General features: G+C 56.2%; 1 protein-coding gene across 7 annotated transcripts in view; it reads left to right on the top strand.

Annotated features, from left to right (window-relative positions):
- Positions 1 to 799: 799 nt before the first annotated feature.
- Positions 800 to 20,129, top strand: part of CADM1 (cell adhesion molecule 1) — a 164,111-nt gene continuing 144,781 nt past the window's right edge. For 3 of the 7 annotated variants that reach the window (XM_075172802.1, XM_075172801.1, XM_075172799.1), the window contains exon 1: positions 828 to 951. In XM_075172802.1, coding sequence (XP_075028903.1) covers positions 843 to 951 — 109 coding nt within the window. In that variant the 5' untranslated portion in view covers positions 828 to 842. Of the gene's footprint in view, positions 952 to 20,129 lie in introns of all 7 variants that reach the window. The other 4 variants (XM_075172797.1, XM_075172796.1, XM_075172798.1 and 1 more) reach the window with 3 other exon arrangements.

The raw sequence follows: 20,129 nt of genomic DNA, 5'->3' as shown, positions 1-20,129 counted from the left end.
AGCCGGCGAAGGCTCAACACCGCCTCCAGCGGCCTGGGGCCCGGCCGGAGCGGGCGGGGGGCGCCGGCCGGGGGGGGGGTCCCCGGAGGAGGATGCCGGGGGGGGACCCTGGGAGGGAGGATGCTGGGGGGGGACCCCCGGAGGAGGATGCCGGGAGGGACGGACGGACGGCGGGAGGGAGGATGCCGGGGGAGACGGACCCCCGGAGGGAGGATGCAGGGGGGACCCCCGGAGGAGGGTGCTGGGGAGGGACCCCGGGAGGGAGGATGCTGGGGACGGAACCCCGGAGGGGGATGCCGGGGGGGGCTGGCGTGGGGCAGGCGCCGAGCGGCTGATGCGCGCAGCCTCCCCGCCTCTCGCCCTGTCGGCAGGCGTCGCGATAGGCGGCCGTGGGAAATGCGAGGGGGTTGGGGTTTTTTTCGGTTTGGTTCTTTTTTTCAATTTTCTTGTTCCGGACCGCGATTCTCCGGGCCCGCGCGCTGAGGCGGCCGGGCCCCGCTCCCTCCCGCGGGCCCCGCTCCGCCGTGGGGTGTCAGGGGGCCGCGGCCCGTGCGCGTGAAACGGCGCTTTCCCGCTGAAGCGCGGCCCCCCCCGCGGGGCCCCGAGCTGCTCGGCGGCGGGGCCGGGGGCGGCGGCCCCGCTCCCTCGGCCCCGCGGGGGGCTCGGTCCCCGCCGCGCCCCTGCGCCCCGCGCCGCGCCCGGCACTTTGCCCCCGGCCCCTGGCGCGGGGCGGGGCCTGGGCGTCGCCCCGCCCCCGCCGCGCTGACGCGGGCGCATCTCATTACCGGCGCGCGCGGCGGCGAGGTGCCGGCGCGGCGGGCAGAGCGGAGCAGGTGCCGGAGATGGCGGGTCGCGCCCAGCCCAGCGGCCCCGCGGCGTGCGGCGGCGGCGCCCCGGGCCTCCTCCCGCTCCTCCTGCTGCTCCTCTCCGCCGCCGCCATCATCCCCAGAGGTAGGACGCGGCCGCCCGCCGGCCCCGGCCCGCCCCGCCCGCGGGGGGGCGCCGCCGAGCGCCGCCGGGGCCTGCGGCGGGCGCGGGGAGGGAGCGGGGCGGCCCGGGCGCGGCGCGGCGGCAGAGCCGCTCGGGCGGCTGCGGCCGGGTGCGGGGGCCGCTCCGAGCTCCGCGGCGCCCGAGTTGGAGGGTGGTCCCGGAGAGCATCCCCGGGGCCGGGGCGCGGCCAGCCCGGGGCGTGCCGGGGGGCGAGCGCCCGCCGGTGCTCGGCGGCGGGGAGCGGACCCCCGGCGGCGGGCTCACCCGCGCGTGTCGGGGCGGCGCGGGCAGCCGGCTGCCGGTTACCATGGAAGCAGCTTCTCCCCGCTGCCCGTGGGCTCATCGGGCGGCCGCACAATTAAAAAGTAATTGCCGTGCGCGCCCCCTCCTCCTTCCCCCCCTCCCCGGTGTTTTCCTCGGCCGCGGCGGGGCTGCTGCACCGGGGGGGGGACGGGGACGCTGCACCGGGGAACGGCTGCTGCACCGGGGGGGGGGGGGGGGAACGGGGACGCTGCACCGGGGGAGCGGGGAACCTGTTGGAATCCAAGTGCAAGTTGCCAGGCGCTTCCATCTCCTCCCTCCCCCGGTGGCAGCGGGGGCCCCGCCGAAGACGCCTTCCCCGCGGCCACCGGGCGCGGTGCCGCTCTCGGAGGCGAACGCCCAGCTCGGGCGCCTCGGGTGAAGCGGACGTTAATTAAAGGCGACTGAACGGGGCCCCCCGAGCCGCCCCCCGCCGGCCGGCGCGGCCGCCGGAGCGGGACCCCGGGAGCCGGCGTGGCGGGGGCGGCGTGGGGCCGCAGCCCGTGGCCGCACGGCGTGGCCCGGCGTCGCTCCTGCACTGAGCCGAGTAGCCGCAGGAGGGACTTGCACTTGTGTCTGATGGCTTTGATAAAATATTCCTCCTTAATGCCACTTTATATTTACAGTGTGTCACTGGAGAGGCACAAGGCTTCATTTACTGGCTCGCGCGACGAGAGGAGCGAGCATTATTTGCCCGGGACGTTTTGGGGAGAACAAGAAGGCCATTGAGCGATCTGTTGAATTTAACTAATAGGAGAAGGGGGGGATAAAGGAGCAGGCAGCGCGGCCGAACAAAGAGCTTTATTCATCGGCGTGTTGTACATGCTTTCCCCCGTCTTCCCCAACGGCCTTTTTGGTGGGATGGTGGCGGGGGGCAGAGAGCCGCCGTCTTTCCCGGCTCCCTCTCCCTCTGCGAGAGATCGGCGTCCTCCAAGCGGGGCCGGGGGCTGCTGCCCGGAGGCCGGCTCCGACAATGAAAATCGCTCTCTCTCTCTTAACGGCGCGTTCGCCTGGTTTCGGCGGCCCTGAAGGGTGACTGGTCTCCGAATTCAGCCGTTCCGCAGCGTCCATCGAGGGTAGCCAGGAGCGGTGGAAAGAAGCCATCGGCGTCGGCTCTTTTCCCTGCAAGACGGGGAAGCGCTCGCGTCGCTTCGGTACGACGCGTCGGCGCCTGGCAGCAGACGCCCAGATGTTTATGTAGTTGGTGTGTTCTCCTCCTAGTTTTTAGATGGTTTTGTCGCAAGGTGCTTTTCGTGGAATTTACGTGCGGTTTAGCTCGACGCGTAGCGAATTGCCCACTGGCTTGACCCGGAGACCCTCTGCTAGAAAGACGCCTGAAGTAAAAACAAAAGCCCCGACGCAGGACAGCCGCCTTGGTTCTTTGTTTTGCTGTCTGACTCTTAATGCCTCGCCTCGCGTTTCGAATCCGTGGTTTTTTAAGACCTGTTTTTAGCTAAAGGCTGGTATGATCCTCCGAGAGGGTAAGGCTGTTAATCAGCACCCAGCTAATGGGCACAACGACGTGATGTAGAATAGCGAAGCGGCTGAGGAGAAACAAAAGCAGGGCTGGATGCTGAATTAAAACGGCTGTGCCTGGCCGGCGCAGCTGGGGTTTTCCAGCGGTGAGAAGCACCGCACGGTGTGAACTGAGATTGCGACGCTGTTAGTAGAAGATCGCTATCTCGTGGTTTTGGTGCTCCGTCGCGAATCACAGGATAAATCCTAGACCTCCTGCTGTAATGCCTTTTAGACAAGATCTCCTTCAGGCCGAAGAACTCAATCTTCCCCCCCACCACCACCTTTTCAAAGCTATCGACTCGTTGGCCTCGGTAGTCTTGGGAGAGGAGAGCAGCGTTGTGGCAGGCAACGCCTGGCGGTGATTGCCGAGCGCTGTCGTCGTGTCTCCCGTGCGGGTTGCCACCCGAGGCGCGACGGTGCGAGCGCTGTTATCGCCGCCGTGCTGGCGCCCCGTCATCCAGAGCGCGCTTCGGAGCGTGTCGTGGTGGCTTGGCTGCCCGCTTTAAGCGGGGGTAATTGGAGCGGCGATAGGCAACGCTTGGACTTGCTTTAAACGAAGCCGGTGACTCGAGTTCTGTGCGTTTCTGTGACGCCTTTTTATCTGATCACAATGCTTTACAGTTAATTAAACTTCATAACGCCCCTGTGAAGTCGGGAGGGAGCCGAGGACTGATTTCAGCTAATACTGAGAGGCAGGCAGCGCTGGGGTGGAACGCAGCGTCCGTCTAACGGTGCAGAGCAACGTTGCACGGCAGTTTAGGAGGAATAACTTTTCAGCTGAAGCCGCGGGAGGCGTTTAGAGGCGGCATCGGGCTGCAACCCGGCCGTGGCCCGGAGGTGCGACGGGCTGGGCGAGGGGCGGTCGCCGTTGTAGCCTCCGTGTCTGCCGACACCAGGCAAGCCCCGTATGCGGCAGGCCAGAAGAAGGCCCTCTCGAATGCAGCGAGCGCTCCCGCTGAGGCTGTGTCAAGCCGGGCTCCTTTGTAAATACGGAGCGAGCTTCCAAGGAGCTTTTGTATGCAAGCGAGGCAAGTCTTCTGATCCGCAGCGGCTTCGCTCAGACTTGGCTGAGCTCTGGCGTTGAAAAACACGCGGTTGCGTTCTGCATGCAATGCAAACACCGGAGGAACGTTGCAAGGAAGGGGCTGGTAAATAAAGTCATCCATCTGGGTTGCAGCTTGGGCTCATTTGTCTTGCATGTAGGCAGTTGCGCGCAGGTTTATAAGCATGACAATCTGGCTTGGAAACCCCTGCCAAGGAGGCTCCCGTGGCTCCCGAAGATGGGAAGACTGGGAAGCAGCTCGGTGCCACGCACCCTCTGCACGGCGGAGGGGGCGGTTGTCGGCACCCTGGGCTGGATGGGCACGTCGATAGCTGCCGGCCGTCGGGACGCTCCCGGGCACGGCCAGCGGCTGCTGCTTGTCTGGCAGAGGTGGCCCTGCGGAGGGGAGGCTGGAGAGAGGAGTTCGGCTCCTCCGGGGAGCCCCGGGCCTTATCGGCGGCTGCTTTGCTGATGCCGTGCTGCGGTTTTCTTTTTGTTTGTCTTTCGCTGCCTTTCCTGGGTGCGCAAATAAAGAGGGCTTTGTAACCGCGCAGCTCTGACTCAGTAACCCCGGGTGGCTTGGCGTGCCTTCCTCCGGCCGTGCCAGAGCTAGAGACACAGTGGTGGGGCGACGGCGTGCGGACGTGGTCTCTGCCCTATTGCTGGACTAAAAACGGGTCAGCTCTTTAACCCTGCCTCTGCCTGAGGCCAGCCGGAATAAAACGTTTGCGTCGGCCTGGATGTGCCCTCTGTTTGCAGTCTGAATGCTCCTAAGAGTGCGTTTGCTCAGAAAACATGCTTCCTGATACTGTATGTAGGCAGATTTTTCTGGATGTTTCTGTTTAATGCCAGTTTTTTTGAGATTACTGTCAGGCTTTTAAAAGGGGTTTTGACAACCCCTACCTCTGCTGGTTTTTGATAGCACGGGGCAGCGCTTCTGCCTTGAATGCAGGGGCTCCCTGTGTCCAAAAAGTTGAGTTTCCTTCTGTGGTCCAGGGGGACGGGATTTTAGCAGACGCCGGAGGCTGCGAGCGTAGCGCAGGCTGGAAGTCTGCAGCGTTGGCTGTAGCTGGAATCCGGCCAGTAAGTAAATACTTATGCGGTGGTTTAAGAGCCCAAGCAAAGCTGGACGTGCAATCTGTATCTCTTCTGAGAAATTGGATGCTACGTGGGGGAAAAAAAAAAAAAAAAGTTGTGTTTGTTTCTCCGGGGAATGTTGTGTGCTGTTCTCTGGTGGCGCAAACCCACCAGCGCTAAATAAAGAGCCTGTTTGGAAACCTGCAATGAAGGAGAGACCCGAGGTGGAATGTTGTAATTACGAGTGGTATGTACTTGTTTAAGTTTCATAAATGAGTCGCTTTCCTGGAGATGTAATTGCATGCTGCAGCTAGCAGCTGCTGTTGTGGTTAACGGGGAGCTGCACCACAGAACGCTTTGAAGGTCGTCCAGCGCCGGCTTGGACGCTTTGGTGTGCTTGGCTTCGAGGGGAGCGTGCTGGTGGAAAAGGGTATTTTTTGCATGTGTGGCAGGCGGTTTTTGAAGGAACGTACCACCAGGCTTCAGTCAACGCTTTGGCGACTGAAACACAAGGGAGCTCGGCGGCGGGGGCACACGTCGGTGCGTGGTAGCTGGCCCACGTTGCTCCGAGATGAGCTGGCGTTTGCGGCTGAGCCACGGGCTGAATTTGGATATTCCGGCTTTTAATTTGCAAGCGCAGAAAGAGCCCTGGCTGCAGGCTGGCTCCTCTAACGACCCTTGCCTGCACGTGACTACTATCCGCCTGGTTTCTCTCGGCCTTTTTTGCCAGAATAACGGTTTTTCTCCTTCCTCGTTCCCTGCTGAACTCGTGGACTTTCCTGCTCTGTTGCACATCGGGTTCTCACCTCCAGTCTGCGTCTGGCAGAGGAGGTGGACGTTCGGCAGCCCTGCGGAGTGCGCGCTGCGGTGCCGGATGGCGCTCTTGAAAACCTGACTGTCAGGTCGATCCGATTCACCCGTTCCGAATATATTATAGCGAGCGATAAAAATACATGAGGAGCCGCGGCGGTTCTCGTAATTGATGCCGAACTCTTACCACGCGCTCACCCGCCGAAAGTGGTCGGCGGCTTTCTTGTTGTATTTAAAACACTCGACTAGATTGTGCCAGGAACTTCTACTGGCCTGCACGCCTGGTTATTTTAAACCGACGACGTCCCTTTGTAGGGTTGGGCCAGCGTGCTATTTTTACCCTACGGTTTGGTTTTAATTGATTACGGTCTTCTGTGGTTTAAAAACTTGAGTACTAAAAACATTCCGACCTTACTGAATTCTCAAGGTGAATCTATTATAAGACCTGAGACCCCATTAAGATGCCAGTATAAAGGATCAAAGTGACCCTTAAGCACATCTCGCTGCTCAGAAATTTAAAACTTCGGTGGGCTCTAGCTTAACTGAAAAAAATCTCTTCGGTTTTGATTTTTCGGGTGGTTTTTTGTCACTGGAGATGCTGGCAGCTTCTCGGTGTCGTCCGTTTGCCGACGGTCGCGCGCGTGGGTGCAGGTTCGTGATGGGTTTGACTCGTTTTTTTCCTTCTGAGGAAGCACTGCCTGTTTTCGTGGGTCCCGCCTGGACGATGAAGTCCGTGTCGCCCCCTCCCCTCCCCTTAGTGGCAACGCCAGTCAAGCGCGCGTGTTGAAACCAGGCTCTTAGCAGGACGTGATGGCGAGCGCTTTTTAAAACCCAGGTGTACGTTTGGCAGTGGGAAATAGCTGTGCTAGAAACTTGCTTTCTCTGCCAAGGCCAGCTGTGAAGTTTGCCCGAAGCAGTTACGTTACTGGCTCGATTCTTCAGCAGGACGGCGAAACCGCGGCGCTTCCATTGCGTGTTCTGGAGTCCCCGGCTAAGCGCTGGACGTGGTGGCGGACAGCGATCTCTACCTGCGGAGCCGCGAATGCAGCTGTCGGAGCCAAGGATGCCCGCGGGACCGGCGTGGCCTCCTGAGGTTCCACCTGGGCTTGACAAGTGCTGGGTATATACGGCCCTGCGTTCAGGCTGCGGCTGCGAAGGAACCTCTTTGATCTGGTTGTGCCCTTTCTTAGCAGTGTTAGTAAGCGCTTGAATCTGATATAATCTCTTCAGAGGTCTGCTTCCGGAATGGAAATGTCATCGTATCCCCCCAGCCATCGGCGGGTCTCTCGAGTCGGTCTTCTCTGGGCTGGGCTCCGGCAGTGGCGGGCTTCATTCACAAAGATCTGCTCAAGGGCTAATCCAAGACGTGGCGGCTCTCGTGAGCTCGGACCTAAGATATCTCAAAACTTGATGCGGGAACACGCCTTTTTGTTAGAGCAGCAGTGCTGTTTATAGACACGATCTCTTCACAGACAGCATGAGGCCGAATGGGGACTTGGCACGCTCCGGCGAGCGAGGTCCGAGAGCAGGGTCGCTGCGAGCGGTGGCTGGATGGGTCCTCGGTGCCACCAGCCTGCGTGACGCCTCCGCCCGGGAGGCGGGTGCGTCCCAGACCCCTCGTCCATTTATTCCAGCGCCCTGCGGTGTATGTCCCTTCTCCGAAGTGTGACGGGGAAGAAAGAAATATCAAGCAGCAAAGTGACGTTCCCCTGCTCCCCCCCTGCAGTAATAGAAATACGAGTCGGAGTCTGCAGCATCAAAAGAGAGATCAGAGTAATCGGATCAGGCATGAGAAACTGCTTGTTGCTGCTTTTCTGTTTTTAAATGAGGCTGCCTGGCAGCTTCCCTCGCAGAACGCTTTTTAAAATATTGGTGACGTTAAGCTTTGGAGCTGGGGTTACAGCAAAGAAATTGGGCTCTGCTAAAATTGGGCGAAAAAGACGACTTTCAGCCTGAGCGTTAACGTGTAGCCTCCGGGCTAATACACAAAATTAAAGGCGTCTCGTACCCTCCCGGCCCTTATTTTGTAGCCGAGAAGAGGAACGTTCGTCCCTAACTTACTGCAGCGCGTGCACTCTCGCTTTGTGCGTTTTATCGCGGCGATACTTCCCCGAGGTGCGGCCCCTGGGGCCGATACGTCGGTGGCCTTGAGAAAGCGCGGCGGCTTTCTTGAAAGCCCGCCGCCCTGGTGCGGCACGGGATAACTTTGGGGCCACAGCCGCCCGTTGTCCACCGAAAGGCGTTGAAACGGTGCGGCTGGGTCAGACCGGGGGAAGAGCTGCTGGCTGCCGTTTATGGCTCAGCTGCGAAGGCTTCTCCTCTTCACGCAGGGTTGTCTCTGCCGCCGGCTGGAGGCGGGTGGACGTCCCCCCCGTCCTTAACGTCTGCGGCGCTCCGTAGCGTCGGAAGAGCCACTTGCCCGTACAGTTGCAAGGCTGCAGTGCCTCTGGTTACACAGTTGTGTCTGCTCAGGCGTTTGGCACGGATGAGTTCAATTGGTTGAGGTTTGGCGAAGAATGGCAAGTACTGTTCTCGTCGCTTTCCTAGAGCGGCAGGTGACGCTGAACTTCTTGCTGGCCGCCGCTGGTAAGATGGCTTGCGTTCAAGAGCGCTGCTCTAAGGGATGCTCATCGGGTCTCTTACAACGCTGCGTCAGGTAAGGCGTTCCGTTACGCCGCAGTAATCCGTTGATGCGGTGGGGTTGGACGGGCCCAAGTTGCTTAAGCACGCAGGACAAACACAGAACCCCGTATCGCTCCGTGGCGTTAGGTTATGAGGTCGCTCAGCTAATTCTAACTGGTTTCGTTGTAACGGAGACCTGAAACGTTTGCATTTAGAGAACTGTTGCTGCAGCTTGGTTTGGCTTCAATTCGCGTTCTAAGCTATTTTGCTTGAAAACACGATATGAGCTATCTGTTTGTGCGCCTGTTACTTGCCTCTTTGTCTTTACCCACATTAGCTAACGTGGACGTAGGTCATGAGATGGAAGCTCAGGAGGAGCGGGGCAGCTCCTCAGAGTTGCCCCTCCTGCTTTCCCCCGTCTGTGTTCCATCGGATGCTCTTTGCAGCCGCCTTGAGGACAGGCACTGCCATGCGCTGCGCGGGCTCTTTTTAGCAGGAAGGAATGCCGCGTCATTTTAGGTGTCCGCAGCTGCTTCAGAGCGTTCGTGCCTAGGTGGCTTTTCCTGCCGTACCCGGGGGAAGGCTTCTGGGTAACTCGGTGGCGTTGCTTGGCGCTGAGGTCCCGAGCGGGCCGTTTTTCCTTCTGGCGTCCTGATGACGGCCTGACCGGGCTTCGTGGCGGCGGGTGGAAAGCCGGTGGGCAAACATCAAAACGGGGAACGCTCGTCATCGGGTGAGCGCCGGCTTTGTCAAACGGAGCTTGCGGAGGACGGCTTGGGTTGCTTAGGGCTGTTGGGAGCGAGCCTGCTTTTCCAGGACGGGTGCAGCAGGACGAAACAAAGCGAAAGCCCCGCTTGCCAGTGAAGCGCTTTCATGGTGTCGGGGAGAATCTAGGTCGGCTTGACAGCAGCTCCGGTTCTCTAGGCAGATTAATTTTTTCACCGTGCGGCGCAGAGTCCGGAGAAACGACGCGCGGTTCCTTAGCGCCTACCGGCCAACGGGGCTGAAATTAAATTGGTGGGCGGGAGCGTTTGGATTTGCAGTTGAGCAGCGGGTGTAGTTCGGCCGCAATAAGGCGCCGGCTGAGCCAGCCGGTATTTCCTTAGCTCCTCTGCAAACGAATCCCCGGCACGCCGCTTCTCCTGGGCGCAGGTGGTGGAGCAGAGGAGGGTGCCCGTCCTCGGTGCCTGCGAGGGGGGAGCGGAGACCCCGCCTGGGGCTTGTCAGGCAGCGTGCCGTCCTGCCCGAACCGGGTCTCTGGCTCTTGTAGGTGCTTGCGGCGGCTCGCGGTAGGGATGAGGCAGGACCCGTTGAGCTCGCTCCTGCTGCTTGTCCGAAGGCACCATCGAAGCGTGGATGCACGGAAAGATTCTTCTGGGTGTGTAAACACAGAGTGTAACTTCTCCTTTGCCACTTAACTTTTCCCTTCTGACCTTCATTTTCTAACAGTTTACCGACTGCTCAAAATGAAGACTCTGTCGGTAAGAGAGCGTATCTGTAGGGTCGCGATCCACGACCGCTTTTTCTGCCGCAAAGCGGTTAAGGACCGTTCCTCCTTCTCCTCGCTCAGCTTCTGGTCTGAAAGTCCGGAAGAGGCGTTACACGTTAACCTAGCAGACAGAACTACTAAAAGTGACTCCCACGCCGAGGTTTTTGAGCTCTGTCCACATGAACAGCTTCGCCTTTGATTTAAAGGTCTTATACTCTTAATCGTTCCATATAATCTTTAGCAGAACGTACACATTTCATCAACTCTCCCTGAATCCGTAACTGCCAGGTATTGCTTCTTCAGCATGTGAAGCGCAGTCGCATCTTTTCTCGGTAAGAGCAAAGATTAAAGCGGGATAGATAGGAGATTAATGCCGTTCCCTTCGGACATCTTCAGGGAAGGGGGGAGAAACTTCTAGACAAGAAACAGAGAAAATACTCGGAGGCAAATCATTTATTGCTATATGGGAATATATAGAGCCTTGTAAACAGAGTGTTTATAGCAAAACCAATGATGTAGCTTTTAAATCACTCTGGGAGAATTTCGGATGCGCGATTATACGATGACTCTCTCCTCCAGGCTCTCTTTGGTAAATTGGATCTCAAGTTTTCAAGTATGTTAACACAACATGACGTACATGGAATGCGGCTCTGGAAGGTGCACGTGGTACGTCGGGTAAAGCTGTCTCTTCTGGGGTGCTTTTTCAGTTTCGTGTTGAGGTCGGATAGGTCTGTTGATCTCATTCCTCTTTGAGATGGGGGAGGTTGTCTCTTTAGTGAGAGCTCCCCTTAAACGTGGTTTCAGTGTTTCCTACGGAATGACTTTTTTTAATTCCTCGCAAGAATAGATACCTTGCGGGCTGCCCGTTGTACTCACAATCCACCGTTTCTTCCTCTCCTTCCCACTCAGGCACCGCACCCCCCAAAGATCTGACTTCCTTGGGTTCCTGTGCGAGGCTGCCGCCGCAGGAAAAGAGGGTGAAAAGAGGCGTGGGTGGGTGGCGGGGGTGCGTCGCCGGTTTGGGTCCGGCGTTTGTATTAACCCCTGGAATTAATCCTCAGGGAGCGCGCGGCCGCGTGCAGCCAGATGGTGTCGGCGGCACAGCGTTGCGCATCCAGAGGGTAAGAGGAACCTGCGGTACGTGCAGATCGCAAGCCTGAAAATGGAGCGTGGTCTTCTGGGTGTTGTCGGGCTGCAGAGATTTTCGGTACGAGACGCCGCGGCACCGGCAGCCGCCCCTTGGAGCGGTCTTTGACGTGGCTCTGCCCCGGTTTCCCGCGGCGGCCGGGGCTGCCGAGGGGGAGGTGGCTGGCAGGGCTGGGGCTCGCCGTCTCGCGGGCTGCACGAGCGGTGCCTCGTTCTCCCGTCCTCTCCCCCTGGCTATCTATCAGTCCTGTCCTCAAGCAGGGAGCAGCTTAAATTATCCCGCGGTAAATAAGTAAGGATTAGTAAGTTATTTTAAGCCTGCTCATTGCCTCTCTTCCTGGGGAGAGCCCAGCGGACGGGCCGATGGAGCGGGCGTCCTCTGCTCTCGGGGATGAAAGGGGTTTGCGCCGGAATTAACGGGGACGCTGGCGGGTGCGCGCAGGCAGGGGGGGATGCTGGTGAAAAACGGTGTGGGTTGTTCCCCGCTTCTGCTGGATTTCGCTGCCCGAAGAATGAACCTCGCGCTGCAAACTGTCACTAAATTCAGCGGGGAAGCCTTTGGAAACGCAGCTCGTCTTTGCTTTAAATAAAACGTCTTTGTAGCAGTCGAAGAAACTGGCGTCCATTAAAGATGCAATCCAAAACAACGTGAAAGTTTTAATAACTTGGTATTTTTGTTGTGCCAGAAAATCACATTACTTGCAGAATAACTTGTCCTTGCTCCGTTGATTTATAAACGTCTAGGAAATCGCCTGCCTAAACCTCTGTAGAAGTTGCATTTGGATGGACCAGCTAAAGAGTAATTTTTGTCGGTTTAATAAGCATAATAAAACGGTAAATCTTAGGGGGGGAAAAAAGCACCTCTGAAACTGGTATCTTTTCATTTTAAATGGGTTCCTAGGATTTATCAGGAAGTCAAAGGCAGATAGAGAGTAGGTATTGAAGCAACTTGTCCAGTTTTCCTGGAAAACATGAGGATCCTGTGGGCGCCAAGCTCTGGGAGACTGCCGTGCGTGCACGGCTGCCCGTACGGCGGAGACGGGGCAGGGCAGCCCTGGGCGCGTCCTTCGGCTCCGCGGTCAGCGGCCCCGGTTTCTCGTTGCCTTTGGCAATTTCGCCAGTGCCAGCGGTGTTTGTTTCTCACCCTGCCTGATTTTGTACGTTTAGTCTCCTCTTGGAGCGGCTTCTTTCAGCCTTCATTTGTCCAGGTTATCAGCATGCAGAGGAGAGCTGACTTGTATTTACATGATTTAGTTGTAAATATGGTAAGTGTTGATAGATATTGTTGTCATAAGTGCTTACAGCTACTGGACTGATTACTGAATTTCTTATGTGAAAATCTGTACAAGCTATGCCTACGAGCAGCTCCCCAAGGGAAGCGCGTGGAACGAGCTCACGGTTTCCGTGTAGAAATCAAACCCTGGCTGGGGCTGGGGCGGGTGAGTTTCTTGGGGAAGAACTGTCGGGTATTGTCTGGCGGCAACTGGGGTTCCGAGGCTGTAACGAAGGAAGAACAAAAGGTGCTTGTTCCCTTCTTTTTTTTGTGGGAACAGATGCCGTTATGCGGAATAACTGTTTGGGATGACACGCGCAGAAAACATCTGTAAGGTTGTACGCGAGGGGCTCGGGATGAGCAACGTTAATTGTTGCCACTGGGGTTGAAGGAACAAACGCATTAGTTGCTGGTAGTTTCTTTTTAATTGCCTAATACGCTCTGCCTGAACTACCGTTGTTTAATGGTATTGCTTCCAGAATGCTTTACGTACCTACCTAGATCCCTTGCATTTGCGAACGAATATTTCTGGGAAACGCCTCTCCAAGTGCAAAGAGCCTGGATTTGGCAAAATCCTCTCCCGGGGGTGTGGGTCGTAGAGGGCTCTCTGCAGCCTTAAGGCACGGCTTCACGTTGCTGGAAATCTTCGGTTCTTGTGCATTCGACCAACGGAAATGAAAATTTGGGGGTGTAATTTGAGGTTTCGAGGTAATTTACGGCGGTAATGGCTGTTACGTTAAAAAACGCAGGGGGAGGGAGAAGCAGGTCGTGTTGTGCGTGGAGGGAGGGCGTAGATGTGACTGGTTTTGCACAACCACGGCCCCCCGCGCCTGCTAGAAGCCGGGACTGGGTTCCAGGCGGGGATGGTGCCTCCTTACTGGCGCGGGTTTGTGTTGCCAGCTGCCGGGGGATGGAAACCCTGGACCTGCAGGCGCTGGCCCCGTGTGCTCCTAAACAGTCACAAGTTCGTAAGCTGTAGGGTGCTGCAGGGCAGCGGCTGGAGATGCAGCCGGTCTGCTGGCTGCTTCTAATGCACTCCATGCTGAATTCAGGGCATGGATAAAGTCTCTCCCCGCCCCGATGTACTTTTCTGTGTGACACTAACATTTAAAGTCTTGTATGCCTCGCTGCGGCTTAGGCTACGTGAGGAAAACCTGGTTCTCATGGCACTGGTTTTTCTTCCCGGCACCGTAGGTGTGAAATGAGCGGCAGGGCCTCCATGCCCACGGCTCGGCGGATGCGTCTCTCCGTTTGGAGCTGCTTCCTGGGGAGCACGGGCAAGTTGGAAGGAGTATCTGCTCCCTCCCAGGCAAAACCTGTCCCTTGGGCGGGAGGTGGAGCGGCCGGTCTGGATTCGTAGCGCGGTTTGGCAGTTTGTTTGCCTTTCGGCCCCTTGATTCAGGACTGTTTTGCCTTAAGGGGGGAAAACAAAAAAAATCTTCTCTGGTGGGGTCAGGAGAAAAGGGAGAATTGGGAACCCCGAGTAGTTAGTATGGGCAGTGTAAGCTTTGCAGAGTCACACATCCAGATGGATTACATGAGGAACTTGACATCTTGTTTAAAAACAAATCATTCATTATGTAGCGATGAATAATCAAGCACTACAGTTCCATCTCTGGAGGTTCCTTTTTTGGTTGGAATTTTGATAGTTCAGTAATTAAAAGCTGAAAGCTGTTACACTGTCTACATGTTGATCAATCGGTAATTAAAAAGTTGATGATAGATACGGTATTTCATGGGACGGGTTTGTTACGATCAGGTTTCCTTAGCGTGTTTTGAAAATTGTCATTTAACTTGGCGCTTAAGCGTTTTTCAATATTCATGGACTACTTTACTTGAATTTTATAAATGCCTTTAAATTACCAAAATTTGCATACAGTAATTTGAGATCCTGATGGATCACAGGACTTTAATAGGATCTGAAAGGTTGGTTTTCTCCCCACCGACTGCAGCGCGTTTCAGGCCTGTGTCCGTGTTCCTCCTCCGGTTGCTGTACAATGCTTGGGCTGCTGTCGCATTAATTTGCTGTGGCAGATTGCTGCGGCTGTCTTAATTGGCCTGAATCCAAGGCAAGTGCTTAGGCGTTCCTGAGGTGCGACCCTTGTCGCAAGATTCATTCCTTCTAGGAGTCACTCAGCTTTCCCGACGGCTTCTCGATCTGTGCCCGAAGCGAGGGGGGCTCTTGCGCCGCCGCGTTGACTCAACCCCCTGCGTCTCCCCGCGGCGACGATGCCTCGGGCCGGGGCGCGGGTCGGGTTGTTGCACGAGCGTCGCGGCTCGAGCACAGCCCCGGTGCCGAGTCCTCCTCGGGGCGGTCCTGCCAAACGCCCCGGGGCGATCTGAAGGGGTTCAGGGACCTGCAGTGGAAGAACTCTCAAAATACGGCGTAATTTAAACGGGAGAGTGTTGTCGAGTTGATCAGCAGAGGGACAAGTAGTCCCGTCAAGTGACGCCGCTGAAGGGCAGCGTCCGGCGTTGCGGTACCCCAAGGGTGGGTTGCGCAGGAGAGCTTGCCCTGCCTTAGCAGCTCCTGCTTTTTGAGCCTTTGGCTCCTCTGGTCGATGAATATTTGAAAAGCCTGCGGGCCTGCGGAGCCCTTGCGGCGGAGGGAAGGTTGGAGATAAGTTTGATAATACAATCAGGGCTAAAGCAGCCCAAAATGAAGGAAAACTGTGTTGGTAATGGCCTCCATGATGGAAGATGCATTGCTTCAGGAGTCTAATCTGAGACCAAAATGAAGCCCCAACCCGATCCTCTTCAGAGCATAATGCAAGATTTACTGCTCTGCCACACTGCCGAGATTAAAAAAAACCCAACCCTCCAAACCACCCTTCCTTCGCTTGCAAAACTTAGGGAAAACCAAGGTTTTTTTTCTTCTTGCGAGTAAAAAAAAAAAAAACAAACGTTCTTGCCGTGTTTCTGCAGAGGCCTGCAGAGTCCTCCTTCTTCTAACGCCGACGGCCCCGCTCCCGGCGGGGAGCGGGTGAGGGTGGACTCTTCGGGGGTGGCTCTGGGGTACGACGCCGCGGCTGGGGAGCCAATTCGCCCGGCCGCGGGCCGTACGGGCGTTCGGAGCGCTGGGTTTTGCTGGGTTAGAAATCCTTCTAGAGCGGTCCTCGGCTGGGCTGGCACCGCGCCCTACCTGAGCTGCAGCCCTGGCACCGCTTCGCGGGGTTTGGCTTGGGAGTAGAGAGCCGTTGGGGATCCCTGCCAACCTGATCTAGTGGAAAATACCTTCCCATCGCTTAGCCTGGCCATCTCGAATAAGCCGGGAAAGGCAGGCAGGGCTTGGCTGACTGACGCCTAGTTCGGGTCGCGAGCCCCTCCTTCGGCCCTCGGCGCTGGGGTGCCTCCGAGGAGGCGGGAGGCGAAAGCCCGGAGGTTGGACCCTTCAGAAGGGCGGACCCCTTCCCAGCTCTCGCCTCCGACCGGCGGGACGTCCTCCTGCGCTCCAAGGATCCGCTGCCTCCTGACGGCGGGAACGGCCGTCACGGCTTCGCCCGCTCCTTCGGGCCACCGAGGGCGTTGGAAGGGGCCGAGTTCGGCAGGAGGTGAAGACGTGACGTCGGTGCTAACGCTTCTGGAAGGCCCCAGGTTTGAAAAGCGCTCTGGCCTTAGACACTTGTTGCTTTGTGACAGCTGGTTCCAGTAATTTGTTTTTATAGGGCAGTTTGCAGCAAATGAATGACACGTTGAATATTTTACTGAGACTTTAGATGATCTGAAGAATACTTTCCGGTTTACTAATTGGTAGATAATGCTGAGTACATTGATGTTGACACGAGCAAATGGAATTAAAATGGTTTTGAAGCGAGCCTCATTAAAAGACGCTCCAATTCAGTCAACAGGAAATGTCACCCAACCTGGCCGCGCGCGCGCGCTCGGACCAGGCTGTGGCGGGGTTGGGGTTTTACGGGCCCGTATTAATTACAGGCAGATACGCGGCTGCACGCGGCTGTTGGTCAGCCTCCTGACGTCCCGGATGACAAGATCTCAGACGGCGGTGAGCGTGAGAGCTGCGCAGCCGGAGATCTTGCAGAGTTCCCCTTGGCCCCCGGCGAGCCGTCCGCAGGCGGGCGAGGGTGGGGAGGCCTCGCTTCATCAGCCTCTGCCTGCAAGTACCCGGGAGAAATAAACCCGGTGGTCAACGGAGGTGACTGGAAGGCGTGCGCAGGTTGATATGGCGCCCGGTTCCTCGAAGTTCTGGAGGCAGGCAGCGATTTCTAAAATGCGGTTTTGCCGTGTCGCGTGCGAGCCGGGACGCGAGGGGCTGCCGTTGTCCGACGCGGCCCTGCCAGAGCCGGGGACGGAGCTCCGTGTTCCCGCCGGAGCCGCTGCCGAAGCCGAGCGTGCCGCTTTGCGCGCGTGGTGCGGAGCTGCCGCCGGGAGAAGGGAGAGCAGAGACCCTGCGAGAGGGCCAGCTAGCCCGTTCGTTTTGCCGCGACGCGCGGGGCTTTTCCTGGCAGAGGTGATCAGATCTTCAGAGCGGATTCTGATGAGCAGTGGCAGTCCCGAAGCACCCCGGTTTTCATCCGAAGGAAGGCGGTGGGTTTCGTTGTCTCCTCGGCTTTGTCATAAATCTCTGCAGTGCCACGGTACTCCAGGTCCCATTTGTTGTAGACGAAGAGACGTTTTTTTACTCGCCTGGATTAGGATCTGCCTTTTTTGGGCCTTCCATCAAAAAAATTAATTTTTCCCTCTCTCTGTCAATCTATGAAGGATGTTGCTTTGCCGTCTTGCGAGCGGTGTCTGAGTTTTGAATTCATAAAACTGGATTTGCTTAAATCTCTTGTTTTCGTTTCCTCAAGACAAATGGGGAAGTTAGTGCGTGCGCAGCTCTGGCCCGGCGTTAACCCTTTTCTCTTTCAGGGAAAAGGAGCTCCTCTGAAGCTTAGGAAATGAAGGAGGGAATGCTTTGGAGACATGACTGACATATCAAACATGCGCTGCGTTGCATAAAGCTATTACGGGTGTAATGTAATGTTCTCTCTGAAGAGATTCATGGCCGGTGGGGGCAGCGGGGAAGCAATCCTTTTCAGTAAATTGTGGCTGGATGAATATATTTTTAAGGAAGAACAGAGGAACTTAAATACCTCTTCCGGCGTTGCTGTGCTGCTCTGTCACCGAGGCCCTCTAGTCGCAGCCGCCTGGCCTGCTTAGGGAGCACGGTGTTCACCGAAACAAGACTAATGGGCGAGATACTTGACTTCGCTGATTGGTTCAGTGTAAAGGAAAAGGTTGTCCGTAGCCTCGGTCAGCAGTCTTTAAATCTCGGAGACGGGGGAGCAGCGCACTGCGGATGACTCGGAAGACCGCATTTCCTCCTGGAGCGCAAGGTGCGCGTAGGAGCCTTGCTCGTTGTGTGTGTGCGTGTCAGCTGCGGGTTCTCCAACCGAGTTGAAACCGCTGCGGCATCAGAAATAAGCTCCTGTGCTCCCTGGACAGCCTGCATTACCGTATTTCCAAAGCCGAAGGTCCACATCTAACGTTTTTAGCGTATTTCCTTGCACGTGGATGGTGCAGTTGCACGTCGGGCAGGCAGCGTGCGCAGCCTCACAGCTGAGATAACGCGGGCAGAGCTGCGGCTTGCTTTCCAGACCGCCTTTGTATTGACGGTACAAACAGTCTGACAGTCTTTGCTTCTGTTTCCCTTCTGTCCTCCTGTTCTCCAGAGTTGTGTGCGCCGGTGACTTTTGCGCCGTGTGCGTTGCGCAGCGCCTAGTGCCATGCAGCGTTCTGTTTGCTCTGCCTTCTGCTGCTTGTTCTATTCCGAGGCAACAAAATCGCTGCTAATGGTAGAGGAAATCTCTCCCTACCAAACCTAAGAATAGGGTAACGATATGAAAAAGGGAGGGGATGAAGCCGACTTCCTTCCCATTTCGATGATGCCTAATTTCCTTCTGAGCCCCGTGGGCCAGCTGTCGGAAAATTATGGTCCGGGGGGGGTGTCAGCAGATAAAAAAATACATTTGTATGCCAAATACTACATCTTGGCTGTGAGAGATCATGGGCAAGCTTTATCAAAGATGGTAGGTCTCCGGGAAGAAATCTACCTCAACTCTAGCGTGCTGGGAGATACTCAAAAGTTACGGCATTCCTGTAAGGTGATTCATTCGCAAAACGTACTGAATGCAGCAAAGTATAGGCATCGAGATTAGGGGAACTGTAAGAATATTTGAGGAAGAAAAAAAAAAACCAACCGAAAACAACAACAGAAACTGCCCCCAAACCAAAAAAGATTCGTCTGACTTCTCTAAGTTGAGACAGAGCAGTTTGGGATTAACTTCTTCAATTTCCGAAGGCTGATCTCTGCAGACGCAGGGTGGATAAAAGCCGCTGGTGGGCTGCGGGCCAGGAAAGGAGGTAGAGGAGTCCTTCACGGAAACCGCCTTCCCAGGCGAGGGGCGATCGTGAAGAGCGTTTTTAAAGGAGGAGCAAACCTCAAGAAAACCCCAGGAGGTCAGGTTTCGGCCTTCCCCTGCCACCGTGGGCTTGCCAGGGCGTTCAGACGGTGGCCTGAGCCCCCCTGCATTTTCATCAATGTCTAAAATTAATAAATACAAACGTTATCCATTTAGTGCATCATCCCTTCTGTAGATTGCATGTAGGCATAATCAAAGGATGCTCAATGTATTACATTACCTGGGATATTTGGGGAAATTTTTTTATACTCTGAAAGTATCTGCAAGATCTGATATGAAGAGACACAAAAGGTTAGTTGAAAGCAGACAAGAACTGAATCATTGAATTGAATAGGAACTCCATTGTGCAAGCTGTAATGCTCCTTTCCATTCATTACTGCAATTATAATTATGGAACCCAAAGTATTTAATTGGCCTCACAGACTCTTCACGCTGAATAGATTGCATTGTTACCATTTAAAAAAAAAAAATCCTCTTATGCATTGCAAATACATGTACGTGTTGCTCTCTGGCTCTCAAGAGGCTTCTTTGTTTATGTGATGAGTGATTAGCTGAATTATGGATCTTTCCTATGTTGTGTCAAACTAAAATCAAATGGAAGAAGAATTCTTCCCATGCATCAGATCAGAAATTAAATAGAAGCTTTAAGAATACAGCTTCATGCGTTAAAACCACCAAAACCCAGGGTAATCTGGGCCAGTCAAACAGTTTTCAAAAGCAGGAAAGTCTCTAGAATAAAGTCAGCACTTGCAGCTGGATCGCCCGTGTTCCTGGTCTCATCGCAGCAGCCTGCAGGGTTGCACCCACCGGTCCCAGCATGTCTCGTGCTGACTAACCGCGTCCGCCACGCTCAGCCGTCAGGAAGGGAAGGGGCTGGGTGTCCGACGGTCCTCCAGCTGCAGGGCGGTCAGTTATACACCCCCAGAGGCTTTCGTCTCCAGGGTCGGCTGGCTGGCACACCGGCTTGTGAAACCGCTTGTTTCGTCTTCCTCTCCCTCCCCTGCTTGAAGGTCTATCAGGATTTCGAAAGTGTCCGTATTGCCAGCTTGCGTTCGTCCTGGAAATCGGCTGTCAGCGGAGCTCAGCTCTGTTCGTCCGGCTTCGGCAGAGGCGTTGCTCTGGCTTGGCGTGGTGCCCCGTGCTACCTGTCGGCTGGTGGCTCTGCCAAGCAAGGTGCCTTCTCTGTCCCGTTTTGGGTAAGCTGGCTCGAATTATCTCCCTTTATGCGACTTTGCTCTTCGCGGATTGTGTGTGAAACAAGCAGGCGAGTTTAATTACAAAGCAGTAATTCCATCAGCGAGGCTCTAGTGAGCCCTTCAAACGTAGGGAAAGCCTATTTGTTCTCCATTAAGAACAGAAAGGTGCGGAAAGGTTTGTTTTTCCGCCCTTGTTCCAGCATCCCTGTTTGCTGCTCAGGCAGTACTTACTGTCCTTTCCTGA

The sequence above is a fragment of the Calonectris borealis genome, chromosome 24 (assembly GCF_964195595.1).
Source record: "Calonectris borealis chromosome 24, bCalBor7.hap1.2, whole genome shotgun sequence".
Lineage (NCBI taxonomy): Eukaryota > Metazoa > Chordata > Aves > Procellariiformes > Procellariidae > Calonectris > Calonectris borealis.
Note: the sequence above shows the minus strand (reverse complement) of the source record. Positions and strands in the feature narration are given on the sequence as shown.